The sequence below is a fragment of the Sebastes umbrosus genome, chromosome 17, assembly GCF_015220745.1.
Source record: "Sebastes umbrosus isolate fSebUmb1 chromosome 17, fSebUmb1.pri, whole genome shotgun sequence".
Lineage (NCBI taxonomy): Eukaryota > Metazoa > Chordata > Actinopteri > Perciformes > Sebastidae > Sebastes > Sebastes umbrosus.
This window is the reverse complement of record NC_051285.1, coordinates 3,514,167-3,536,295: the sequence shown is the minus strand read 5'-3', so window position 1 is coordinate 3,536,295 and position 22,129 is coordinate 3,514,167. Positions and strand designations below refer to the sequence as shown.

The window sequence follows — 22,129 nt, the reverse complement described above, 5'->3', positions numbered from 1 at the left end:
AGGCCTGAAGAAGAAAAGTATTTCACCAGAAAAAAAGACTAAAGAGTAGAGCTGCAACAATTAATCGATTATTTACACTTTATTTCTTGATGTTTTATAAAAAGAATAGTTAAAGGAAATCTAAAAAAAAACATTCTCATTAATATGTAATGGTTTTAAATTCAGTAGGGCAGATGGAAAACATTTGAGGGGAGCATTGTAAGGAAATAATAAATACAATGAACCTCAGTAAACAGCCTAACAACCAACCATCTCTCAGAAAGAGGATAACAGCAAAGCAGAGGAAAATCTGCGAGCTAAAATAAAAAGGTTTCACATAAATTAAACGAGCAGGAGTCGGGACAAGAGGGCAAATGCATAGGGAGTAAAGGTTCTACTAGTTTTCTTTTGAAATGCAATGACATCAGTTATTCAAGTGTTTGCCTCTTGAATAAACAATAAAGTTCTGGTAAAAACATGAAGCTGAAATGATTAGAAAAACAACAGCGGAGCCATTTGCTTCATTCAGCTTCAGGCTGAGGTGAAACTCAAAACATCGGCCACGCTGACCCGAATATAAGACAATATATTTTTCTGGGATTTACGTCTGAGAGTCTACAGTCATACTTGTTTTTTTTTAAACTGTGTTACATAAATTAATCTGAATTATGTTGCAAAAAACAGCTGCCACAAAAGGGTTTGTCTCAAAATCTGTGGCGTCTTATATTAGAGCAATTATGGTAAACCAACCAGTACTCCCATACTGGATTAACACTACCTGGTCCCAGGTTTGTGGTAATTTGAATATCACCTCTTTATTTAGGAGAATGCACCATTTGAGCACAATATAAAATAAAATATGTTAAAGTATGTAAAGTAACTTTAATACATTTAACGGTCTAAATGCTGACTATAAATTGTATAAAAACTGAGTTTGATGTGATAAAAATCTCAAGGATTATAACTTTAAGACCAATTTCAAACCCTTATTTTAGGATATATTTTAAACCAGCCGTCATTTAAGTGCAGTTTGAGTATGAGGGTGAAATAAACCCTTACAGGGCGATGCAAGACGCGAGGTACACGCTGTGCATTATCCCTCAAGTGTTGATTTTCTAAACAAAGATGCCATTCTCTGTTTCCTGCCCAGGGCCTACAGATGTAAACTAGCGTAGAGCTAACTCTGGTACAGCTAAGAAGCCGTGCGCTAAATAAATAAATAAAAATACAATGTTATTTTGCTTCTAGGAGATGCACTGTGAATACGGACCAGTCTGATTTTAATACAAAGATTTGTACATTAGCAGGAATGTGTAGCACAACAAGTGAAAGCAGCACTTTGTTTATTTAAATGTGAAAGTAAAACAAAAATGTTATTTTATTGTTAAAATCAATAAATAGTCACGATCTCGTGCAGCTGTACACCCAACTCCTAATATTAACATAACACTAGTGGATGGAAACACACATTAAATCACATTTTATTTTCTGTTTCTTCTTGCTTTTCGTTCAAAGTAAGAATCACACAAATCAACACTGCCTTTTTCTTTTTTTTTTTGTCAACAGTTTTATGTGTTTATGTTCAGTGTGAGCAAACAGTGCATAGTAAACAAGTTGCATGTTTTAGTGCAGAAAAGGGTGAATAAAATGAACGTTGCGTTAACTCACACTACACCAGATTAATAACATCGCACAGGGTTTTTACCAAACAACGCTGGACACATGAGTGGTGCAATTTCCTTAGAAATTAATCAAATTTTCAAAACATTTTGACACGTAGTCAACCTGTGGATAATTCATCTTTAAATATTAGACCAGTTTGTTTGATTTACTCCTCGTCTGCTGTAAAATTTGATTATTTATTATGGAAAATCTAATATTTTAGACGCATAACATCCATCCTCCAGGGAGCGTCACACTCAGGCTCATTGTCTTTGTTTGCATGCAAACGAGCCGGCTCACACGTGATGACAATATGCATGTTTTACATCACGTTTAATGAAGAAAAAATGATGGGATAAAAAGCAGAATTCGTGCCATGCGGATCATTTCTCTGTTAATCAGAGAGTGTTTCTCCTGTTGCTACACTACTCTGGAGAACACTTTAACATGCGTCAGTAATAATAGAATAAAAGTCATAATGCTCGCGAGGCCGTTCTTTACTGTGACAATACTGAAAATACAACAGCGGTGCACAAGTGTGAGCAGACTGGAGTTTTACTTCTTGAAACACTTTTCAGACACCGTTGGAAAATATGAACAGCAAAGAAGAAATTCTAGTCAAAACTGTGTCATACGTTTCTTATTCATTTATAACCATAGCACTCACTTTAGCAAGCAGCTACTTTTGCATGACATTGCAGAAAATGTGGTTAGTTTACCCTCTTCTCTGAGTAAATGTTGCTCTGAACAACTACAAAAGCATCACAATGTTCACATGAATATTTACAGAAATAAAACTCTAGTTCTGCTTCACATGGCCGAGCCACAGAATCACATTAAAGACCGTCCTCCTGAGTATTACTGCTATAATATATACACTATATAAGAATTATAAAAAGACTATTGGGAACAGGTTGTTAAAGGTTTGACAATGTAGGTACAAAACTTTTGTTAGTTTGTTTAACTTGTTTTTACTGGATTGTTGGATCACTGTTAAGATAGTCGTCATCTGCAGGCAGTATGTTTCTTTAATAAATAGATTTAGTGAAGTATGTGTGCAGGTATGTGTGTGTCATGTAGAGACATTCGACCACTTGACTCACTCCACTGGTTTCTTAAAGGTGCAGTCCGTCATTCTTTAGTGAAATCCTCTTGTTCTTGAGTGTTCTCCAGAGGGAGATCAGTTTCATCTCTGTGAAGAGAGTCTGTGTCTTAACTTGGCAAAAGAAAGACCAGCAGCAGGAGGATAAAATACACCTTCAGACAACTACAAACCTGTTTCACATGTTGTATCGTATTTAAGTGCTAGTTTCACCAATCCAACATATTTTCACTGTTTCACATTTATATAATTCTAATAGTTTGAGCTCTTGTCTCATTTTGAGGATGTTTACTTCCTATTTTGATTTGTTTGCTCTCAGAGCTCGCCCACAATAACTCATTTTTTCGTCCACTTTAGTGTTTCTAGGTAATTTCTATAAAGACTGAAACACCTTTAACGAAAGGAAAACGGCTAAATCTCTTCTTCTTTGTCCTCTTTTAAGTCGGTAAACAACAAAATATCATCTCGTAAGGATGTTGAACCTCAGTTTAGTTTCCTCCTGCTCTAATAATGCAGACACATTCATGATTTAGTTGTATTAAAGAGTGGGTTTTATCACAGCTTGTACTACATGTTAAGCAGGCAGTCATTTCGAAAGCTGCTGTGCAGGTCAAATAGTTATTTTTATAATATTTAAGTTAGATTATTATTAACAGCGAATCTAATGCACTATATAATACACTAATACACTAATTATATATTATTATATCACTTATTTTCTGAACTTCCCTAATCATATGATTAATTAAAATGATGCGACCTGGACTCAGATAAGTCGCAGAAAACAGATAGACAGATTAACCAACACTGACACAACAATCCCACTTTTAGTTCAGAGATGTAGAGCGTCTCCTGACAGAAACATAGAAGAAATGTTGTTGCAGAAAAATATTTAAGACTTCAACTTTTTTAAATTCAACCAGCTTAATGTGGGGTACTCGTACTGTTTCTAATCACAGCAAGTCTGAGAACAAATACAATCACAATTGGAGGAAACTGCTGACGTCAAGCCGAGACATCAAGTGTTTTTCAAGCCCTGAAAATAGGGCTGTAAAATATTCCCAAAACTAAAATTCAAGCCACGTGAAACATGTCTGAAACCAAAAACAAAGCAGCTGTGATTTCTGTCATAAGTGCCACATGATCGTACGTCTCTATGAACTCCTAAAGGCTAATTTCAAACTGAGCTGAGTAACGGCACTGAATCAGATTGGTCCTCAGTATGATTTGATATTCAGGGAAGCAGCATCGGCAGTGAAAAACTGATCCAGAAACCAATCTAGACTCCAAACAAAGAACAAATGAATCACTCCACGGGTCGTTTCAGGAAAGTTGAGCTCATAATTAAACAAAAAGGAAAGTAGCTTTTGTGATTCGGTTTCAAAGAAAAAGTCAAAGATGGAAGTGAAATAGTGAGATGAATATGTTACAGTATATACACAATAGATAAAGGCCCTCTCTGTACAGGTCTGTGTGGTGTTTTACGTGATTTTCTTTTTTTAATTAATGAGATCCATTTGGCCGGTTCTCACATGTGCAGCAGGTCAGTTTAAGACTTTGGTTTGCGTAATGATTAAGATTAGAATTAAATTAAAGGACCATACCGCTGATTTTAACACGTTTCAGTCCAATAAATCACAAATTGTATATACATCATGTCACCGTGTAACATCGACTACAGCAGCAAGCCTACAGTATATACGCAGGCTTCTTGTCATTTGTTATATGAAATGCCGGACGAAGGTCAGTTGACCGAAATGTAGCTATTCCATTAATTAACCTCAAGTGTCGACAGCGTGCAGGAGCTGATTTTCGTCTAAAACATGATAGTATGCTTTGGAAAATACTTGTCTAATGTATTTTTTTTCTTAATAGTACATAATTATTTTTAGATAACTGGTTAAAAACTTTAACGGTATGGTCCTTAAAGGGATTATCAGTGGAACGTCCTCATAAGGATATGTATTTGTGAACAGCAGGCACGTCTATCAGTTGATTGGACTCCAGTGTGTGTGTGTGTGTGTGTGTGTGTGTGTGTGTGTTTACAGCCTATAGTAACAGCATGTAATATTTATAGTGAGTGGCACAGCGTTCCTTTTGTTTCGGCAGTGAGAATGTAGTGTTCATGCGTCTGTCCTCATGTTTACGTGTCTTCATGCAGGGCTCTGCTTCACATTATATATATATATGTGTGTGTGTGTGTGTGTTTATGCGCTGCACTGCCTCGGTATTTCCCAGTCACTGGTTGGGAACACCTGCATCACCCAGGGTGCAGTTCAGCTTACTGAACCCAGGCAGCGTGACGCGTCCGTGGGTGTAGATGTCGCGGTCGGCCCCCTGGTTCATCCGTTTGACCAGGTTCTTCTCGTACAGCAGAGGGTGGTAGGCGCCGAGCGTGCAAGCGGCGTCGTAGAAACGCTGGTAGTAATGGCAGAGCTCCGTCTTCCTGCGGGACGGCAGGAACTCGTAAACGTGCACCACTTCGCACAGTGACATCATCAGGACGGTTCCTGGGCGGGAAAGGAGAGGAGAACATGTAATCATTTTCGGACACAATTTTTCAGTAAGGATTGGTATTCTTCTTACTGTCTGCCGTGTCTTTCACTTTCACCAGTTAAAACAAACGTTTCAATGACAGCGTTGACGTTTCACATACCGAGCAGGCCGGAGGACGGCGGGTTCTTCTGGATGGGCTCTGCCATGTTGTCCTGTATTCGTTGCCACACCTGCCACTCAAAGCGAGGATGCAGGATGTAGAAGGGCTGCATAGGGTGAAGCCTCCTGTATCTCTGGTACTGGGTGAAGATGGGGTAGTCTGTCTTGTTGTACCACTGTAGAGGGGGACACATAGTGCTATTAGGGCTTCTGCTAAAAACATTATCAGACTGTGAGGCACTTCCTGAAGGGGACTTGAGAGAGTTGACGTGAGGCAAAGATACTGCATGAGGTGAATTAAGCTATTTGAGTCACTAATCTGACTCCTTCTCAGAGTTAGGGGAATTAAAATTCCAATAGCGAGGATAAAAATGGAGCAGGGATTATCAACGACGTTCAGTAATAGCGATAAAAGGTACGACCCTGTAGCTTGTATGTAAACGTCACCTGAGTGAGGTCAGCAGAGAAGGGGGCGGGGTCCCAGGCCACCAGAGCACCTGAGCTGTACAGAGAGCTGGACAGGAAGCGATGGTCATCAGACGCCATCACCTGTAAGACGAGTAAACATTAATTTAAAAACATATCCATATTAGGGCTGTCAATTGATTGAAATATTTAATTGTGATTAATCGCATGATTGAAAATCACCATTACAGTTTTTCTTCACCAAAAGACTGAGGACTGTTTCGGTGTCCTTTAGCAGGTCGGTGTGTTTTACCTGCGAGTTGATGAGGCGGATCGTGGTTTTAGAACCGACATCCTTCTCGTAGCCGGTGGTCGGCGCGGCGTTGAAGCGCAGCACTGCGTCATGAGAGTCTGTAATTTAATAATAGTAATAAAAACATTTAAGCAATAAGAATGTTGATTTTTCTAAAAAGGAAACCAATTAGTTGTTCTCTCTTTTGTTTAGCCTGTTTACTATTGCTCCTTAATAAAGCAACAGTATTTCTTATTGAATTATATGAGTAATCATTTTCTTATTATTTAAACAACCGTGTAAAAATATCTCACCTATCTCTTTGCCAAGTCCAGAGTAGCGTAGAGACCCTGCCGACGACACCACAGCGCAGCTCCTGTACGGCCCGAGGTCAGAGGTCAGCGGCTTCAGCGGCAGCTGGGTGGCCCAGGGCAGCGACGAGAAGGGCTGGAGGTCAGGGGTCAAAGTGGTGACCTCTACCTTGTCCTTCATCTGGCAGAGAAGCTTGGGACCACTCAGCTTGGGCCTGTTGGACACACCGCCAGGACCGGAGAACTCCACTCCGTACTTATTCATCGCCTGACAGAAAAACAGAAACGCCGAAGACCATAAAGTAATAATATTTACAGTAATTATGTGATTAAAATCAAAAGTTTATTCTCAGAATTCAGACTTCTATCTCCACTGAATAACAAAGTCTCACCTGATAATTCTGCACCACCTTCCTCAGTCTGCTTCCCAGCATGCTACTGGACATCTCGTCATCCCACACCTCTCCCAAAAGCCCTTGAGGCCCGAAGAACTCCGCGTCCCCCACTCTGCCACTCAGCTCTCCCCTCCGCCGGCCTCCGAACAGGGTCTCCAGCGCACGCGTGAAGGGGCGCGGCAGCAGCCGAGCAAAAAACCCGGAGGGTTCCCGCTCTCTGGGCTTCCGCTTTGCCGTTGAGTCCTTGGTTTCGTGGGTGTGGTTTGGAGAAGAGAGGACAGGGATTGGACGGTGAGGGTCACCTGGGACGACACCTGGGAGCTTCTGGGGGTCGATGTACATGGGCTTGGCTCCGCCTCGCAGCACCTGTGGGAGTCAGACGATGTCATGTCCTGTAGGTCAACAATTCTCAGTGACACATTTCTGTTTTGACTTTTAAGACTAAAAGTAAAATCATTTTATGAACTTTCCCAACATCCTTCTGAGGAAGAGCTTTAAGCAGATTAGGTTGATTATTGTGATAATATCATGAATCGTTTTTAACATGAACGTTTCATATCACGTCCAGTTTCAAAATCAGCTTGACGGTGAAAAACACGGCGACAGACCTTGATGACGGAGTGTGCACGAGGCTGAGCCCGGGTTCGCGCCCGCACCCCGAAGATGGCGTCGGTGACGGGCACGCTGTTTTCAGCGCAGATGGCGTAGAGCAGAGCCATGGAGATGCAGAAGAAGGCCATGCAGAGTACTCCACGGCGAGCCCGACGCCTCAGGCGCCACAGCAGGCTGACTCTGTCCATCGCCGCCCCGGGGATCTGCACGGGGACATCCACAGTTTACTGTCAAGTAAGTTTATTAAACATCTTAAATTATCCAACAAATGGAATCACCACGGCAACAGTTTCCAACGGAAAACAAATGTTTCAATTGATTTAAGTTGTTCAGTAATAAAAGCTGTTAGATTTAAAAAAAAAAAAATCAAGTTTGAACGAATGAAAACTAACTAACATGTCATTTATTTTAATTAATTCAAATGTTACTTAATCGTGATTAAATATTTGAATCGATTGACATCCCTAGTAACAACCCTTTAAATATGAGCTACTTCATTCAAACACATGATGAAACAAACCACAAAAAAAATCTGTTTTTCTAACTGAATCTTTGCTTCTAATACGGAAAGTGAATGAGTGAAACAACAAAGAAGAATCAGGACATGGGAGCATGCCATCACTGCCGCGGGTGATGGGTGAAATCAGGGGGAAAGAAGAGGAGGAGGAGGAGGAGGAAGAAGATGGCTTAATTCATCAGAGGAGGGAAAATGAGGAGGGAAGGCGGGACGAGAGAGGCCTGAAGAGAATGAGAAAAAGAGAGAGAGGGAAATGGGGGAAGTCCATTACAGGAGTCAGTGGTTGCCCTTTTATCCCACAATGCTTTTACAGCCCAGACGCGACCATCACTCACATTTAATGGAAGTAAATGAGGATGCAGAACAGTGTGGCTTTAGCACATCTAGTTAGAGCTGTCGCAGTAATTGCAATACCGCGCTACTGATGAGCCAACCACAGCGGACGGCTAGCAACCGCCACAACCGCTATGTTCACATTTTACATTTTGAAGTTCTTTGCAATGGGAGCGATGCGTGTTTACAGTACGCTACAGACGCCAGCAGCGTGATGATGTGCTGAATCCAAATACTAGAATTCATTTGTCGAATTTTTTAAATGATATCAGAACTTGGATGGATCTAAACTTCCTCAATCTTAAAGGAAAATAAGACTGAGATCATTATGTTTGGAAAAACTGAACTATTGGATGACTCTGTTGGTATTCTTGGCACTTTGGCTTTTCAAAATCTATCTTTTGTTAAAAATCTTGGCGTGATTTTTGACAGCTCCTTCAAATTTGAGAAACAAATTAGCTCAACTGTAAAAACAAAACGCTTTTTCCAGTTAAGACTCTTAACTCTTAAGTCAAGGTAAAGGCCTATCTGTCTCCCAGATCCCTTTTTTCCTGATTGTTACTAAATTGTGAGACGTGAGGTAAAAATACTATGTGGAAGGAAGTTATTGTAGTTTGCCGCAATTTGCTTCAAACATCGCACTCCTTCTTGGAGTCATAACTCATTGATTCACTGTGACTTACACTTCCAGATAATATAATTATCTCGGGTATCTATCGTGAATTAACGTCCTTAAATCCTCTTTGAAATCATAGAACAAAGACGCTCCTTATGACTGCAGAACTAGCCTGACAATAGTCACGTTTTTAGGTTTTCTCCAGTATCAAAGTAATCCAGTGATAGTTGTCTGTACATCCATGAGTACACTACAAACAGGAGCTGCTAACAGCTAATTCTGCATAGTTCTAATGGAGACCATTTGCCAAAATGTAAACAAATATATAGCCTAAAAAAATGTGCCCACAGCGGAACTCACTGACAACATTGTAGTAACTGTAGTTCCAAAACTTAGAGCATGATTATTCCTAAAGTTAAAGTAAGTAGATTAATAATAGGAGTGACAAAATCCAGAAAAAAACTGGCTTACCAACAACCGTTATCTTTAGGCCTCGCCAACAGTCCAAGGATCTTTTTTTTAGCCCTGTAGCTGAGCTAGTGTTCAAGAGTGAAGCTCTGTCTCACTAAAAACAGTAGTGTTACAGTGAAATGTAATGACTGAGCCAAGATAAATCCCTGCAGGGAGGAAGGTGGACTGACATGACTCAGCGTTTACTGCAGCAGGTAGAGGAATGCTGCCTCGATGCGTTGTTTATTTTTCTTTATTTTATCATTTTACACAAAGTAATTATAAAGTATGTTGTTATTTATGGAAAATGACTGTTTATGGCATCCTAAATCTGCTTAAAATCTGTTTGTTTTTCATACTTTTTCTTAGGTGTTAACGCCTTTACTATGGCTGACCTGAATGCTTAAAAGCTTCGACCATTGCCATGGTATTCAACCTCCAAATCACTAATCGTATGCTTCATGTTTTAATTTTTATATATACAGTATGTATAGATATATATATGTGTATGTAATAATAAAACCGTGGAGGATGCAGCTGAGGAGGAGGAGCTACTTTGCTTCGCCATGACCCAGATAAGCATAAAAAAATGGATGAATCTTAACCAGGATTTGATTAAATCTAAACAATGCTCCGACCCTGGATCCAGTCATGTATATACCACGGCCAAATGGACCGAATGACCGTAATCGATTGAATCTATCGCGTACATCAGACCCCATGGAACACAAATGCACACACGACGACTGCCTATTTGGCTGCACACGAGAGCAGAGAACTTATACGATCAATATGTTCCTGCTGTGTTATTTCTATACATCCAGCATGGCCAGAGGCTCAATGAGCTCCACTCTGTGTTGTCTGACACACTGCTGCCACATGAAGGACACCATAACAGCAGTTTGATCTGAATAACTTGTTTTTCTATCAAGAGTCATTTTATTTTAACATAAACACTTAATATAAATAAACAATCTTGATACTGATCCCTATTTACAGCTGAATAATCAACTTAATGTTGAGTGCTGATGGAGCAGATGCATAGCCTGGCATTGATCGATCCAAACTCCATTCAGAAAACAAGCATTTTAAAAGTCGTTTGCTTGTCGTCTTGCGGACAGACCTGACAAAACATGAATTAAGACTTTTTAAAAATCGTCATCATTATGTAGTTATTTTGGCGTCCTCTTGATTGGTTTATTGTGATTAAATCACAGCACAATCTGTTTATTTTGGGTGCATACCGCAGTAGTGACATGTGGCTTGCTAGATACAGTCAGTGCTATGGCAATGTATGTGAATAGAACTCGCCGCCGGGTGACGTTATGAAACCAGACACGACGGCGTTTGGTTTTCTGACATATCTGGGACTTCACCAACATGTACAAAGCAGCAACAATAGTAATAACATACCAGATTAACATCTTTAAATAAAAACTCAAGAGCTCATAAAGCTCCAAAGCTTCATATTTAAGAGGCTGAAACCAAACGTTTGTGTCGCAGGAAACTTTTTAGGAATTAGGAATATTGCTGAGGTAATTGAAATGAAACCCCCTGAAGTCCAGTTCAGTCTGTGAATGAACCATCAGCACTTCCAGCTGAGATAAAACACAGTGACGGAAAGACGGAAAAGATTTCAGTGATTGACCTCAGGGAGAAAATAAAGAGGCTTTTGGGGGAAACATCTGTTTGCACTTGGCTTCAATTTAAGTAAGAAGCTGTCTGCATCCTCATCCTCATCCTCAGCATGAAACCGATGGATTGCCCACTCCGGGTAGAGAATGAGTCCTTACCCAAAGTGAAAGAGTGAAAGTACCTCGGGGTCTTGTTCGCAAGTGGTGGGGACAATAGAACGTGAGATTGGCCGGATAATCGGAGTAGCGGGGGGCGGTATTGCATTCGCTTTACCGCACTATTGTGACGAAAATAGAGCTGAGCCGGAAGGCAAAGCTCTCGATCTAAGGGTCAATCTTCATTCCTACCCTCACCTATGGTCATGAGGCCTGGGTGATGACTGGCAGAACTAGATCGAGGGTACGAAATGGGTTTCCTCAGGAGGTTGGCTGGTGTCTCCCTTAGAGAAAGGGTGAGATGCTCAGTCATCCGTGAGGGACTCGGAGTAGACAGCTACTCCTTTACGTTGAAAGGAGCCAGCTGAGGTGGTTCGGGGCATCTAGTAAGGATGCCCCCTGGATGCCTCCCTGGGACGTGTTCCAGGCACGACCAGCTGGGAGGAGGCCACGGAGAAGACCCAGGACTAGGTGGAGAGATTATATCTCCACAATGGCCTGGGAACGCCTCGGGATCCCCCAGTCAGAGCTGGTTAATGTGGCCTGGGAAAGGGAAGTTTAGGGTCCGCTGCTGTAGCTGTTGCCCCCGCGACCCGACCCCGGATAAGCGGTTGAAGATGGATGGATGGATGGATGTCTGCATCCTCTTACTTCTCTATAATGAACACAGTTTTATCAATATGATGAATATCTGTCACCTGTTTCTAGACATGTCGGTGTCCTCTTAGCTAAATAACTTACATTTTGGTTTCTAACAAGTTGAAGTTACCAAACAGATGCTTATTTCCACGTCCAGCAGTTACAGATCAATATGATTATTCATTAGGTGTCTGTGTTTGTGTCATCTTTCTGACGGGGAACTAAAGCTGTTATATCGCTGTCTTCAAAGCCCCCAGACCCCATTCATAAAAACAGTCATTTTACCTCTCAGAACACGGGAGCTGCTGGTCTACCGCTGCATCCGATCGGTTAGTTTGTTTGTGTTATTATTGTGCAAAATGTGGCTCACACAGCTGTGGACCTCCGACATGGCTGTGGGAGGATGTGACGCCTGAATGAATAAATGAATGAATGAATGACTGAATATAACGGCTGCATCACTGCAGAGCTTCACAGCCTCAGACAGATGGTGTTGTCACCAGATATCTGTTTAAAGATGTCATCCTAAATCCCTGCTTCACACAAACACACACACACACAGGCAGCCAGAGGTGTGTGTATGTGTGTGTACTATGCATGGATTTATGGAGCCATAAACTACTCAAGATTAAAAGGTAGGAGTGTGTGCATGTGCGTGTATGTGTGTGTGTGTTTTAATCTGGCGGAGTGAGAGGGAGTTAGATGGTTATGTATGTGTCAGCTGCAGCAAAGCCCTGAATCAAACCACGGAGAGGTTGATTGGTTGGTTGGTTGGTGTCGGCTGCAGCGTGACATTTATGCATCGGCCAATCAGAGAACCAGCTGCACAGCTGAATACCTTGTTCCCACGTTCGTGGCAGAGAATCATAAATTATAACAGAAAAAATCAATTCAGTCTGATCAAACATGTCCCGACCAAGATCAAACATTTAGATGATGAAGTAATTCTGTGATTTTTAAGACAGACCTATTCAAATGTGCGTTACAGGTCAAAGATAATGTAAATATTAGGTCGCCATCTTTCTTTTTGCCATCATGGTTTTTTGCTACCAGAAGTGACATCAGAGGGTGGAGCTAAGTACAACCGAACGCTTAATTAGACATTTTTAGGTGACCAAAATGTTTTAGTTAACTTTAATTAATTAACTTTGATAAACTGAAACCACACTGTGAAAGGGTTAAAGCTGTAAGACGAAAACACGCAAAACTCCCAGACCGGACAACGCCGTGGTAGTGACTTGTCAATTACAAGGTAGTCACGCCCTAAAGCGTCCCCTGCTTTATGGTCTATTTGACTCTAAATGGGACCATAATTTACTAAATGAACATCATGCTGTATTGAAGAAGACTTGAAACTAATGATTGAGATCATAAACTCATGTTTACAATGTTTACTGAGGTAATAAATCAAGTGAGAAGTAGGCTCATTTTCTCATAGACTTCTATACAATCAGACTTCTTTTTGCAACCAGAGGAGTCGCCCCCTGCTGGCTGTTAGAAAGAATGCAAGTGTATGGCACTTCAGCATTGGCTTCACTTCTCAGACCGTGGAGTTGCCCACTGGCTTGAATATAATAATGACTTTAATTTATATGTAAAACTCCCACACTCCAGCTTTAAGATTCATCCTCTGGGAACCATGAACACCTGTAGCAGATTTCATGGCAATCTGTCCAATAGTTGTGGACCAAAGTGGTGGACCGACCGCCATTTCCATCCCTGGAGCCTCGCCACACGCACTACTAACAAGAGCTGCCAAGATATCCTGGCTTTGAGTCCGAGATATTGGTCAATCTCCACGGCTCTGCCCGTTTTGAATTTAACCCCTAAATGTCCTCCCAGCTGACTGTGTTTTGAAGCTTTTCTTTCGGCAGATGTCATTGCCGTTACATCTGCATAATCCATGCGGCTGTAGGTGTAGCGGTGCAGTGAATGAATCATGACACGTACAGTAACTGTTACTACTGTTGAAGCTGTGAGTCATCTGCAGATCTTCACTCTCAAAACACACATTTCTGGGATGTGTACTGACAAATACTGACACCAGACTAGACTGATGTTTGCTGGTGTTCAGTGTGTACTTAACTTGAGTATACTATTTTCTGCTGCTTTCTTCTTCTTCTACTCCACTACGTCTCAGAGGTAATATTGTTTTATTTACTCCACTATATTTATCTGACAGCTTTAGATACTTTTTCAGATTTTTCATCCCCCTCGTGTGCAGTGAAAAATCTCCAGATGTGTTGATGTTGAATGTTTGTGATTAACTGAAGAATGAAGTGTTCCTTTGTGTTGAGAAAATCCTCCTCCTTCTTAAGATGAAGCCCCGTTTCCACCGCAGGAACTTTCCCCCCGGAACTAAGAACCTTTTGAGGAACTCATTGCGTTTCGGACCAGGGTCTAAATTAAGTTCTGGGGACATTTTGCCCCCAAAAAAAGGCCCTGGCCGTGGGGTAATACTTTTGGGGTGGAGCTTGCCTTTAGTTCCTTGAAAAGTAGTTCCAGGGACTAAAAGTTTTTGTGGAAACCCGTCTTAAATAAACTCTTAAAAAAGCCCTTCGGACCAGCTGGAAAATGCATCGTCACAAAGCTGAAAACAGGTCTGACTTTTTAGAGATATGTGGTTCTCACAGGACGCTACAAACATGTGATGATCTTATAGACCATGATGCATTGCTGTAGATTAAACCAGCCAACAGGATATGAAGTAGTTGAAATGTAACACACACATTAACGCAGCAGTAATATTAATCTTTAAGTGCTTTAACAACATTTTACTGCATCATCAATACTTTTACTTTAAGTACTTCAACTACATTTAGCTGATAATACTTACATACTTACAGTAAGGTTTTGAATGCAGGACGTTTACTTGTAGTGGAGTATTTTCATAGTGTGGTATTAGTACTTTTACTGCAGTAAAGCATCTGAATACTTGGTGTTCAGTGTGGTGAACAATGATGTTACCTTGTAGCCCATGGTGTGTGTGCGGCGCCGCACGCAGTGTTGCTGTTGCTTAGAAACGGACTGCTGCATTCAGGTTTCCCCTCATCGCCTCTGTGGATGGAGACAATATGTATATAAATTTATATTTATATACGCAGTCCGGTTTCTGCTTGAGACTTAAGATCTTTCATTTCTTCTCTTAAACTTAAAAATAAAAGCTACTTATCACATCTCTTAAGACTTAAAAATGCTCTTAAATTTGAAACAGTAGCTCCGAGATGAGGCAAACACCCACTGGTCATGATGATGAATACGTATAATTTAAAAAAAAAAAAAAAAAAGGTTATTATTATTATTTGCATTTGATGGTACCCTCGTTCTTATGTTTCTGCATTCATCCAGTGGTTGAATAAAATTAAGTATATTTATATTTTCAACGCTTTACCTTCCCGTCAGACAGCCGTTATCTATGCTCTCTTCAAAGCCACCAGACTCCATTGACAAAAACAGTAATTTTACCTCGCAGAACGCAGGAGTTGCTGGTCTAGTTTTTGTGTTATTGTGTGACTTTGGTGACTTAAATGGTTAGCTCAGATTCAATAATAAAAATAATAAAGTAAATAATACTTTTGCAAGTACTTTTTCTTTAACCAAAAACAGTAACACTTGTTTTATAACTATTGACCTTCAGCTATTACTCAGAAATCACACATATCATCTATAGCTTTCTGTAGACATGCTAGTTGTATCGTCCGCGTACCAAATCCTTTTTTTTCTTGGTTTACGTTTTCATTTATCCTACATGCAGTAAACGTATCTTAACTGTAATTCACCATAAACTGCCTCTTAATTGACTCTTATTTTTTCCCTTTTTCTTTCTTTTATCACATGAATCTTTGATATAGATTTTTTATTTTTTCCCTTTTTCGAGGTTGTTTTCATATATGCAATTTACAGTTCGTAATTACAATAGTTTATAAACCAATTTTTAAGTTGATGAGCTTATAGACAAAACTCATTAAGTACACTAGAGAAAACAACTTCAACATTCAAAATTGAAATAAAATTAAGAAAAGAAATAATAATAATAATAATTATAAAAAGAAAGCATAGAGTTAAAAAAAACAACAACAATAATAATACAAAAATAAGAGTAATAATAAACGTTGATATTGAATGGATACTATCAGCACTTTTGATGTATTCAATTGTTTTGTTTTTATTAAATAAGACATTTAAATTAAATTAAAACATTTTTTTTTTTTTACTAATTCTAAATTTTATACCATAATATAGAATTGTATTGCACAGTACACGTAATAATTACAAAATTACAGTTTGAATGGATACTATCAGCACTTTTGATGTATTCAATTGTTTTGTTGTGTTTTTATTAAATAAAAAATAGAAAAAAAACTTCAGCATTCAAAATTAAAATAAAATTAAAAAAAAAAAATTATAATAATAATAATAATGATAAAAAGAAAGCATAGATGTAAAAAAAACCCAATAATAATATAAAAATAAGAGAGTAATAATAATCTTTGATATTGAATGGATACTATCAACACTTTTGATGTATTCAATTGTTTTGCTGTTTTTTATTAAATAAAAAATAGAAATTAAATAAGATTTTTTTTTTTTTTTTTTACTAATTCTATATTTTATAAGTTGTTAAGCTTATAGACAAAACTCATTAAGTACACTAGAGAAAACAACTTCAACATGCAAAATTGAAATAAAATTAAGAAACGAAATAATAATAATAATAATAATGATAAAAAAGATAGCATAGAGTTAAAAATTATAATAGTAATAATAATCTTTGATATTGAATGGATACTATCAGCACTTTTGCTGCATTTAATTGTTTTGTTGTGTATTATTAAATAAAAAATATAAAATAAATAAGAATATATATATATATTTTTTTACTAATTCTACATTTTATACCATAATATAGAGTTGCATTGCACAGTGCAGATAATAACTACTAAATCACAGCAGTTAATGCATGCATAAATGCCAAATAAGATGTATATATTAAATGCAGGCCATCATCACAGACCATGCAAGTCATCACAGGATCATTACAACAACACACTTGAGATGGATCGATTGATGGATTCATTGATACATAGATGGATGTATTAATGTTATTTATACCTTCATCTCTGTGTATTTATCTTTATCTGAGGCTGATATTCGTTGACCTGCGTTAAGTGATGCTCCTCCTCTGGTCGTTCCTCTCTGATTTATCTTCTCTATGGTACCGAGCAGGTTGCTGGTGTCTCCACCGCCATGTTCCCGGTGAGTCCCGGTGCTGTCCGGTCGATCCGAGGCCTAGAAGTACGATAACCGGAGAGCTGCGAGTCTCCTCTCCTCTCTCCTCTCCTCTGTGACCGCACATAGGCTGCAGCACCACGGAGCGCAAGCTGGCACATGAATAAGAGCGCGTTTCCAGCGAGGTTTTCAAAATAAGAGTCGGTTGATGCTTTGTAGTGGTTTCTTCTTTACTTATGTAAAAAACAACAACAGTAGTACAAATTATATGAATAGTCAGATGTTGATTAACATAAATAAACTGTAAAAAAAACAAAAAAAAACAGTAATTATCTTTATATAATTAGCCTTTATTACTGTCATTTTACAATAAATATTTTATTTTTAACATATATTTATTGTTAGAATAGTCATACACCGCAAATCTAAGACCATTTACATGTAAATCACAAATGAAACATGTAATTTTACGTTGCAAAAGCCCAAATTTACATTAACTCTCAGAAGTTTTGTAAAAATAATCTGTATTTTTACAAGAAATATTTTTAGAATGCTATGAAATCCTTTTCTTCTAACATAAATTAATTGTTAAAATAGAGTCATAAACCTCTAAAAAACTGAATAATTATCTTTAAAAATGATCAAGAAAAAATTAAATATAGATAATTACGATTGCGACTACAAAAAATACTGTAAATCTAAGACCATTTACATATAAATCACAAATGAAACATGTAATTTTTACATTTTTTTTCTGTCTTTTTGAAATACAGACAAAAAAATTTTTTTTTTTGAAAGAAACTAAAAAAAAACTTTTTTACAGTGTAACTAATAATAATAATAATAATATTAATAATAATAATACATTTTATTTATATAGCTTTTTTCTAAAAACTCAAAGACACTTTACATAGATAAAAAGAACATAAAACAAGGACATCATAAAAAAATATAAAACCCAATATTAATCATACATTAAAAACAGTTATAAAAAAGTGAGTTTTGATTTGTGATTTGAATGTGTTTGGGAAGGGGGTGGCTATGGCAAATGCTCTATCGCCCCAGGTCTGGTGCTTGGTTCTGAGAGATGTGGACAGGAGGTTGGCATCAGAGGATCGGAAGGAGTGTTGATGCTTTGTAGTGGTTTCTTCTTTACTTATGTAAAAAAAAAAAAAATACCAACAGATTTCTCTATTTTTTATATTTATATTTATATTCTATCTCAATTTCCCCCCGGGGATCAATAAAGTATTTCAGATTCTGATATTTATTTCCTTGCAGGAGAGAGGGAAGTTCGTCCCAAAGTGTCCGCTGTATTTATACCCTCCACCTTAAAGAAGGGTGCTTCATTGAGCTGTGAGTGAACTTTGGAATTGGGCCTTACTTTCTACATATATTTTATTTTGAAGGGATGAGATAATCACCTGATATCCGGTTCTGTTTTGCTTAACTCTGTTGAACTTGACAGATTTCTCTGCAGCAGCCAAGACACGCAATCTCTCTGCAGAGGAGGGAAGATGAAGATACACAGCAGAAACCTGAGAGAGAGTGTCTACTTAAACACACCAGTCTGTCCTCTGCCCTCTATTAATGATCGATGATTGAATCACCATTACCACAACTATCATCAATAATGTAATGGTGTGCTTGCATTTGTATTATGTTCTATGATATAGTGTATATAAAAGTATGTAAAATAAGACTTTATTGATCCCCAGAGGGCAAGTGTACATGTTACAGCAGTACAAGAAACAATGTTAAAGATGCAGGACAGATAAAGATCTATATAAAGTAATAAATACAACAGAATACGAAATTCAAAAGCTAGATATATCAAAAATACTTAGGCCGTATACTTTGTGTATTGTGCAAATAGCTGTAAATATTAAGTACTTGCGTAAATTTTTAATTTTTTTTTGTACTACAGAAGACTTGTGGAACCTTGCCCTAGGAGGGGAGCTCGCCGGCGAGCGTCTGGTGGCCGGGCACAGCCCAAAGAAACATCACGGAGCCGCCACCCTGTGTGCCGGGCAGCAGGCAGGCAAAGGCGGGGATCTAGGCGTTCTGATCCCCGGCATCGCAGAATGGCTCTTGGTACGTGGCATGTCACCTCTCTGGCGGGGAAGGAACCGGAGCTGGTGCGGAAGGTGGAGCGGTATCAACTAGATATTGTTGGGATCACCTTCGCGCATAGCTCTGGTTTCGGAACCATACTCCTGTAGAGGAGCTGGACTCTCGCCTTTTCCGGAGTTGCCCAGTGTGAGAGGCGCCGGATGGGTGTGGGGATACTCACTAGACCCCGGCTAAGCGCCACAGTGTTGGAGTTCTCCCCCAGAGAACGAGAGGCTGGTCGGAGTACCCGACCTTCCTGGAGTCTCTGGCTGATTGCATTGTTCTGCTGGGGGACTTCAACGCTCACGTGGGCAACGATGGCGATACCTGGAGGGGGCGATTGGGAGGAACGGCCTGCCTGATCTGAACCCGAGTGGTGCGTTGTTCTGTGCTAGTCATGGATTGGCCATAACAAACACCATGTTCCAGCATAGGGTGGTTCATAAGTGTACTTGGTACCAGAACACCCGAGGCCAACGATCGATGATCGACTTTGTTGTCGTATCATCAGATCTGCAGCCGTATGTCTTGGACCTCCGGGTGAAGAGGGGAGCAGAGCTGTCAACTAATCGCCACCATTATCTCCAAATCTGAGGCCATGGTTATCTGCCGGAAAACGGTTGAGAGTGAGTTACTGCCCCAAGCGAGGGAGTTCAAGTATCTGGGGGTCTTGTTCACGAGTGAGGGTAAAATGGAGCGGGAGATGGACAGGTGGTTTCGTGCGGCGTCTGCAGTTATGTAGGCGCTGTACCGATTACAAAGCTATCGATTACAAAGCTCTCGATTTACCGGTCCATCTACGTTCCAACTCCTCACCTATGGTCATGAGCTTTGGGTAGTGACCGAAAGAATAAGATCGCGGATAAAAGCGGCCGAAATAAGTTGCCTTCATAGGGTGGCTGGGCCTGAGCCCTTAGAGATAGGGTGAGGAGCTCAGTCATCTGGAGGGACTCGGAGTAGAGCCGTTGCTCCTTCGCGTCAAAAGGGGCCAGCTGAGGTGATTCGGGCGTCTGATCAGGATGCCTCTTGGACGCCTCCCTTTGGAGGTTTTTCCGGGCATGGCCAACTGGTAAGAGGCTCCGGGGTAGACCCAGAACACGCTGGAGAGATTATATATTTCTCGGGCGGCCTGGGAACGCTTCGGGGTCCCCCAGGAAGAGCTGGGAAAGGTTGCTGGTCAAGAGGGACGTCTGGAATGCCCTGCTAAGCCTGCTGCTCCCACGACCCAGTGCCAGATAAGCGGAAGAAAATGGATGGATGGATGGAAAATGTATTTCTGTAAAAGTAATCTTAGGATGTTTATTCATTCATTTTATTTATGCATTTAAAGGGACTGTTTGTAAAAAATCTGAAATGCTTGTTAACAGCGACACCTGTGGCCGTTAAGTCAACGAAAGTCAGCGTCATGTTGCTCACGCTTTTGCTCGCTCTAAATAGACATGAACGAGCATCGCTCAAAACTAGCAGAACTTTGGTGCTTCCGTGTAGTTTGTGTTGAAGTCTGAGTCTGAACAGCGTAGCCACACGCGAGCGCACATGGTACACCGACCCGATTTATACGTGTAAGAAGTTTAATACAGTCCCTTTTAATTGTGTATTTCTTATATTTTTACACATTTATTTCTCATTTTGTCTTTTTTTATGAACATAAATATTTTAATTAATTTATATATTTATTTATGTAGGTAATGACTGTCAAAGTAATCCGCTCAAAAGAGTAGTTCCCTGACCGGGAATCGAACCCGGGCCGCGGCGGTGAGAGCGCCGAATCCTAACCACTAGACCACCAGGGAAGGATACACTGTAAGTAGTCATCGTTCATTTTAGAGTTAAAACCATACCGGTTATTGTGATATAAGGAGTTTATTCTCAAAGAATTGAGTACTTCATGTCAACTTTTACCACTGAACACAGTGAACACCTTGTTCTGGAGAGTTAAGACGCTACAGGTAAATTAACAGGTATTTTTTCCACACTGCTACTCTCTTTTTTAGCTTGCTATAACTAGCTAAGCAATGCAAGCATTAGCCAGGGATTTGTTTACAAGCAACCTGCCACTGTTGTTTTGCCTCTCCTTGTATTGTGTTGCGGTTGCTGCTGAATGATTTAGCGTGAAGATCTAGTAACAGTTTATCCAAAACAGTGTGATTCAGCCATTATATGTGACAGTGTTTATATACCCAGAGTTCTACAGTGGGAATGCAGGACCTCGTGGCGCAACGGTAGCGCGTCTGACTCCAGATCAGAAGGTTGCGTGTTCAAATCACGTCGGGGTCAAATGTTTTCTTCACCTTTCTTTTGTTTATTTGAGTTACTAATACAACTGGGATCCAGCTTATATCAAGAAAACCTTAATAGCACGTTAACTGATATTAAAATACAATGGTTGAAGATCTTTTACATCATTAAAAGTAGTAATCCCACAGTGTAGAAATACACAGTGGTGGAGGAAGTACATGTATTACTTTATAATGTCAGAAAATATTCAAGTTTATTTTCTCATAATTTTCCGAGGTTTTCTCTTAAATGTATCACTTTATTATCTCAGAGAAAATTCATGTTTTTTTCTCATAAATTTGTCTTTTTTTCTCGTACATTTATTACTTTATAATGTCACAAAATATTCATGTTTGTTTCTCATAATTTTCTGAGGTTTTCTCATAAATGTATAACTTTATAATCTTAGAGAATATTGAAGTTTTTTCTCATAGATTTGTGTTTTTCTTGTACATTTATTACTTTAAAATGTCAGAAAATATTAAAGTTTTTTTTCTGAAATTTATGAGGTTTTCTCATAAATGTATCACTTTATTATCTCAGAGAATATTCATGTTTTTTTCTCATTCATTTGTGAGTTTTTTCTCGTAAATATATTGCTTTATAATCTCAGAGAATATTAATGTTTTTTTTTTCTCTTATTAATTTGTATTTTAGACACTTAACTTAGTTAAAGTGCTGATGTAATGTTAAAATACTCTGTTACAAGTAAAAGTCCTGCATTGAAATGTCACTTACGTAAAAGTATGTAAT

General features: G+C 39.3%; 1 protein-coding gene, 1 long non-coding RNA gene and 2 other non-coding genes across 6 annotated transcripts; 2 read left to right on the top strand and 2 right to left on the bottom strand.

Annotated features, from left to right (window-relative positions):
* Positions 1-1,305: 1,305 nt before the first annotated feature.
* st6gal1 (ST6 beta-galactosamide alpha-2,6-sialyltranferase 1) lies at positions 1,306-17,114 on the bottom strand. 3 transcript variants are annotated; one of them, XM_037749098.1, is made up of 10 exons: positions 16,871-17,114; positions 14,726-14,815; positions 7,410-7,616; positions 6,799-7,167; positions 6,410-6,674; positions 6,117-6,214; positions 5,846-5,947; positions 5,400-5,574; positions 4,933-5,253; positions 1,306-4,783 (listed from the first exon to the last, which is right to left on the bottom strand). In XM_037749098.1, the coding sequence occupies exons 2-9, from the start codon at positions 14,792-14,794 to the stop codon at positions 4,982-4,984; spliced, it is 1,557 nt and encodes a 518-aa protein (XP_037605026.1). In that variant the 5' UTR covers positions 14,795-14,815; positions 16,871-17,114; the 3' UTR covers positions 1,306-4,783; positions 4,933-4,981. The 3 variants fall into 3 exon arrangements, with proteins under 3 accessions (XP_037605026.1, XP_037605024.1, XP_037605025.1); XM_037749096.1 differs by having other exon boundaries at positions 1,306-5,253; XM_037749097.1 differs by having other exon boundaries at positions 1,306-5,253; positions 16,918-17,114.
* On the top strand, positions 4,791-12,431 carry LOC119475950. Its single transcript, XR_005203927.1, has 3 exons — positions 4,791-4,948; positions 12,331-12,346; positions 12,398-12,431. It is a non-coding gene; the product is annotated as an uncharacterized LOC119475950 (long non-coding RNA).
* A 3,706-nt stretch (positions 17,115-20,820) lies between the features above and the next one.
* trnae-cuc lies at positions 20,821-20,892 on the bottom strand. Its single transcript has one exon. It is a non-coding gene; the product is annotated as a tRNA-Glu (tRNA).
* Positions 20,893-21,304: 412 nt separating this feature from the next.
* On the top strand, positions 21,305-21,376 carry trnaw-cca. The gene has a single exon. It is a non-coding gene; the product is annotated as a tRNA-Trp (tRNA).
* The last annotated feature ends 753 nt before the right edge of the window (positions 21,377-22,129 follow it).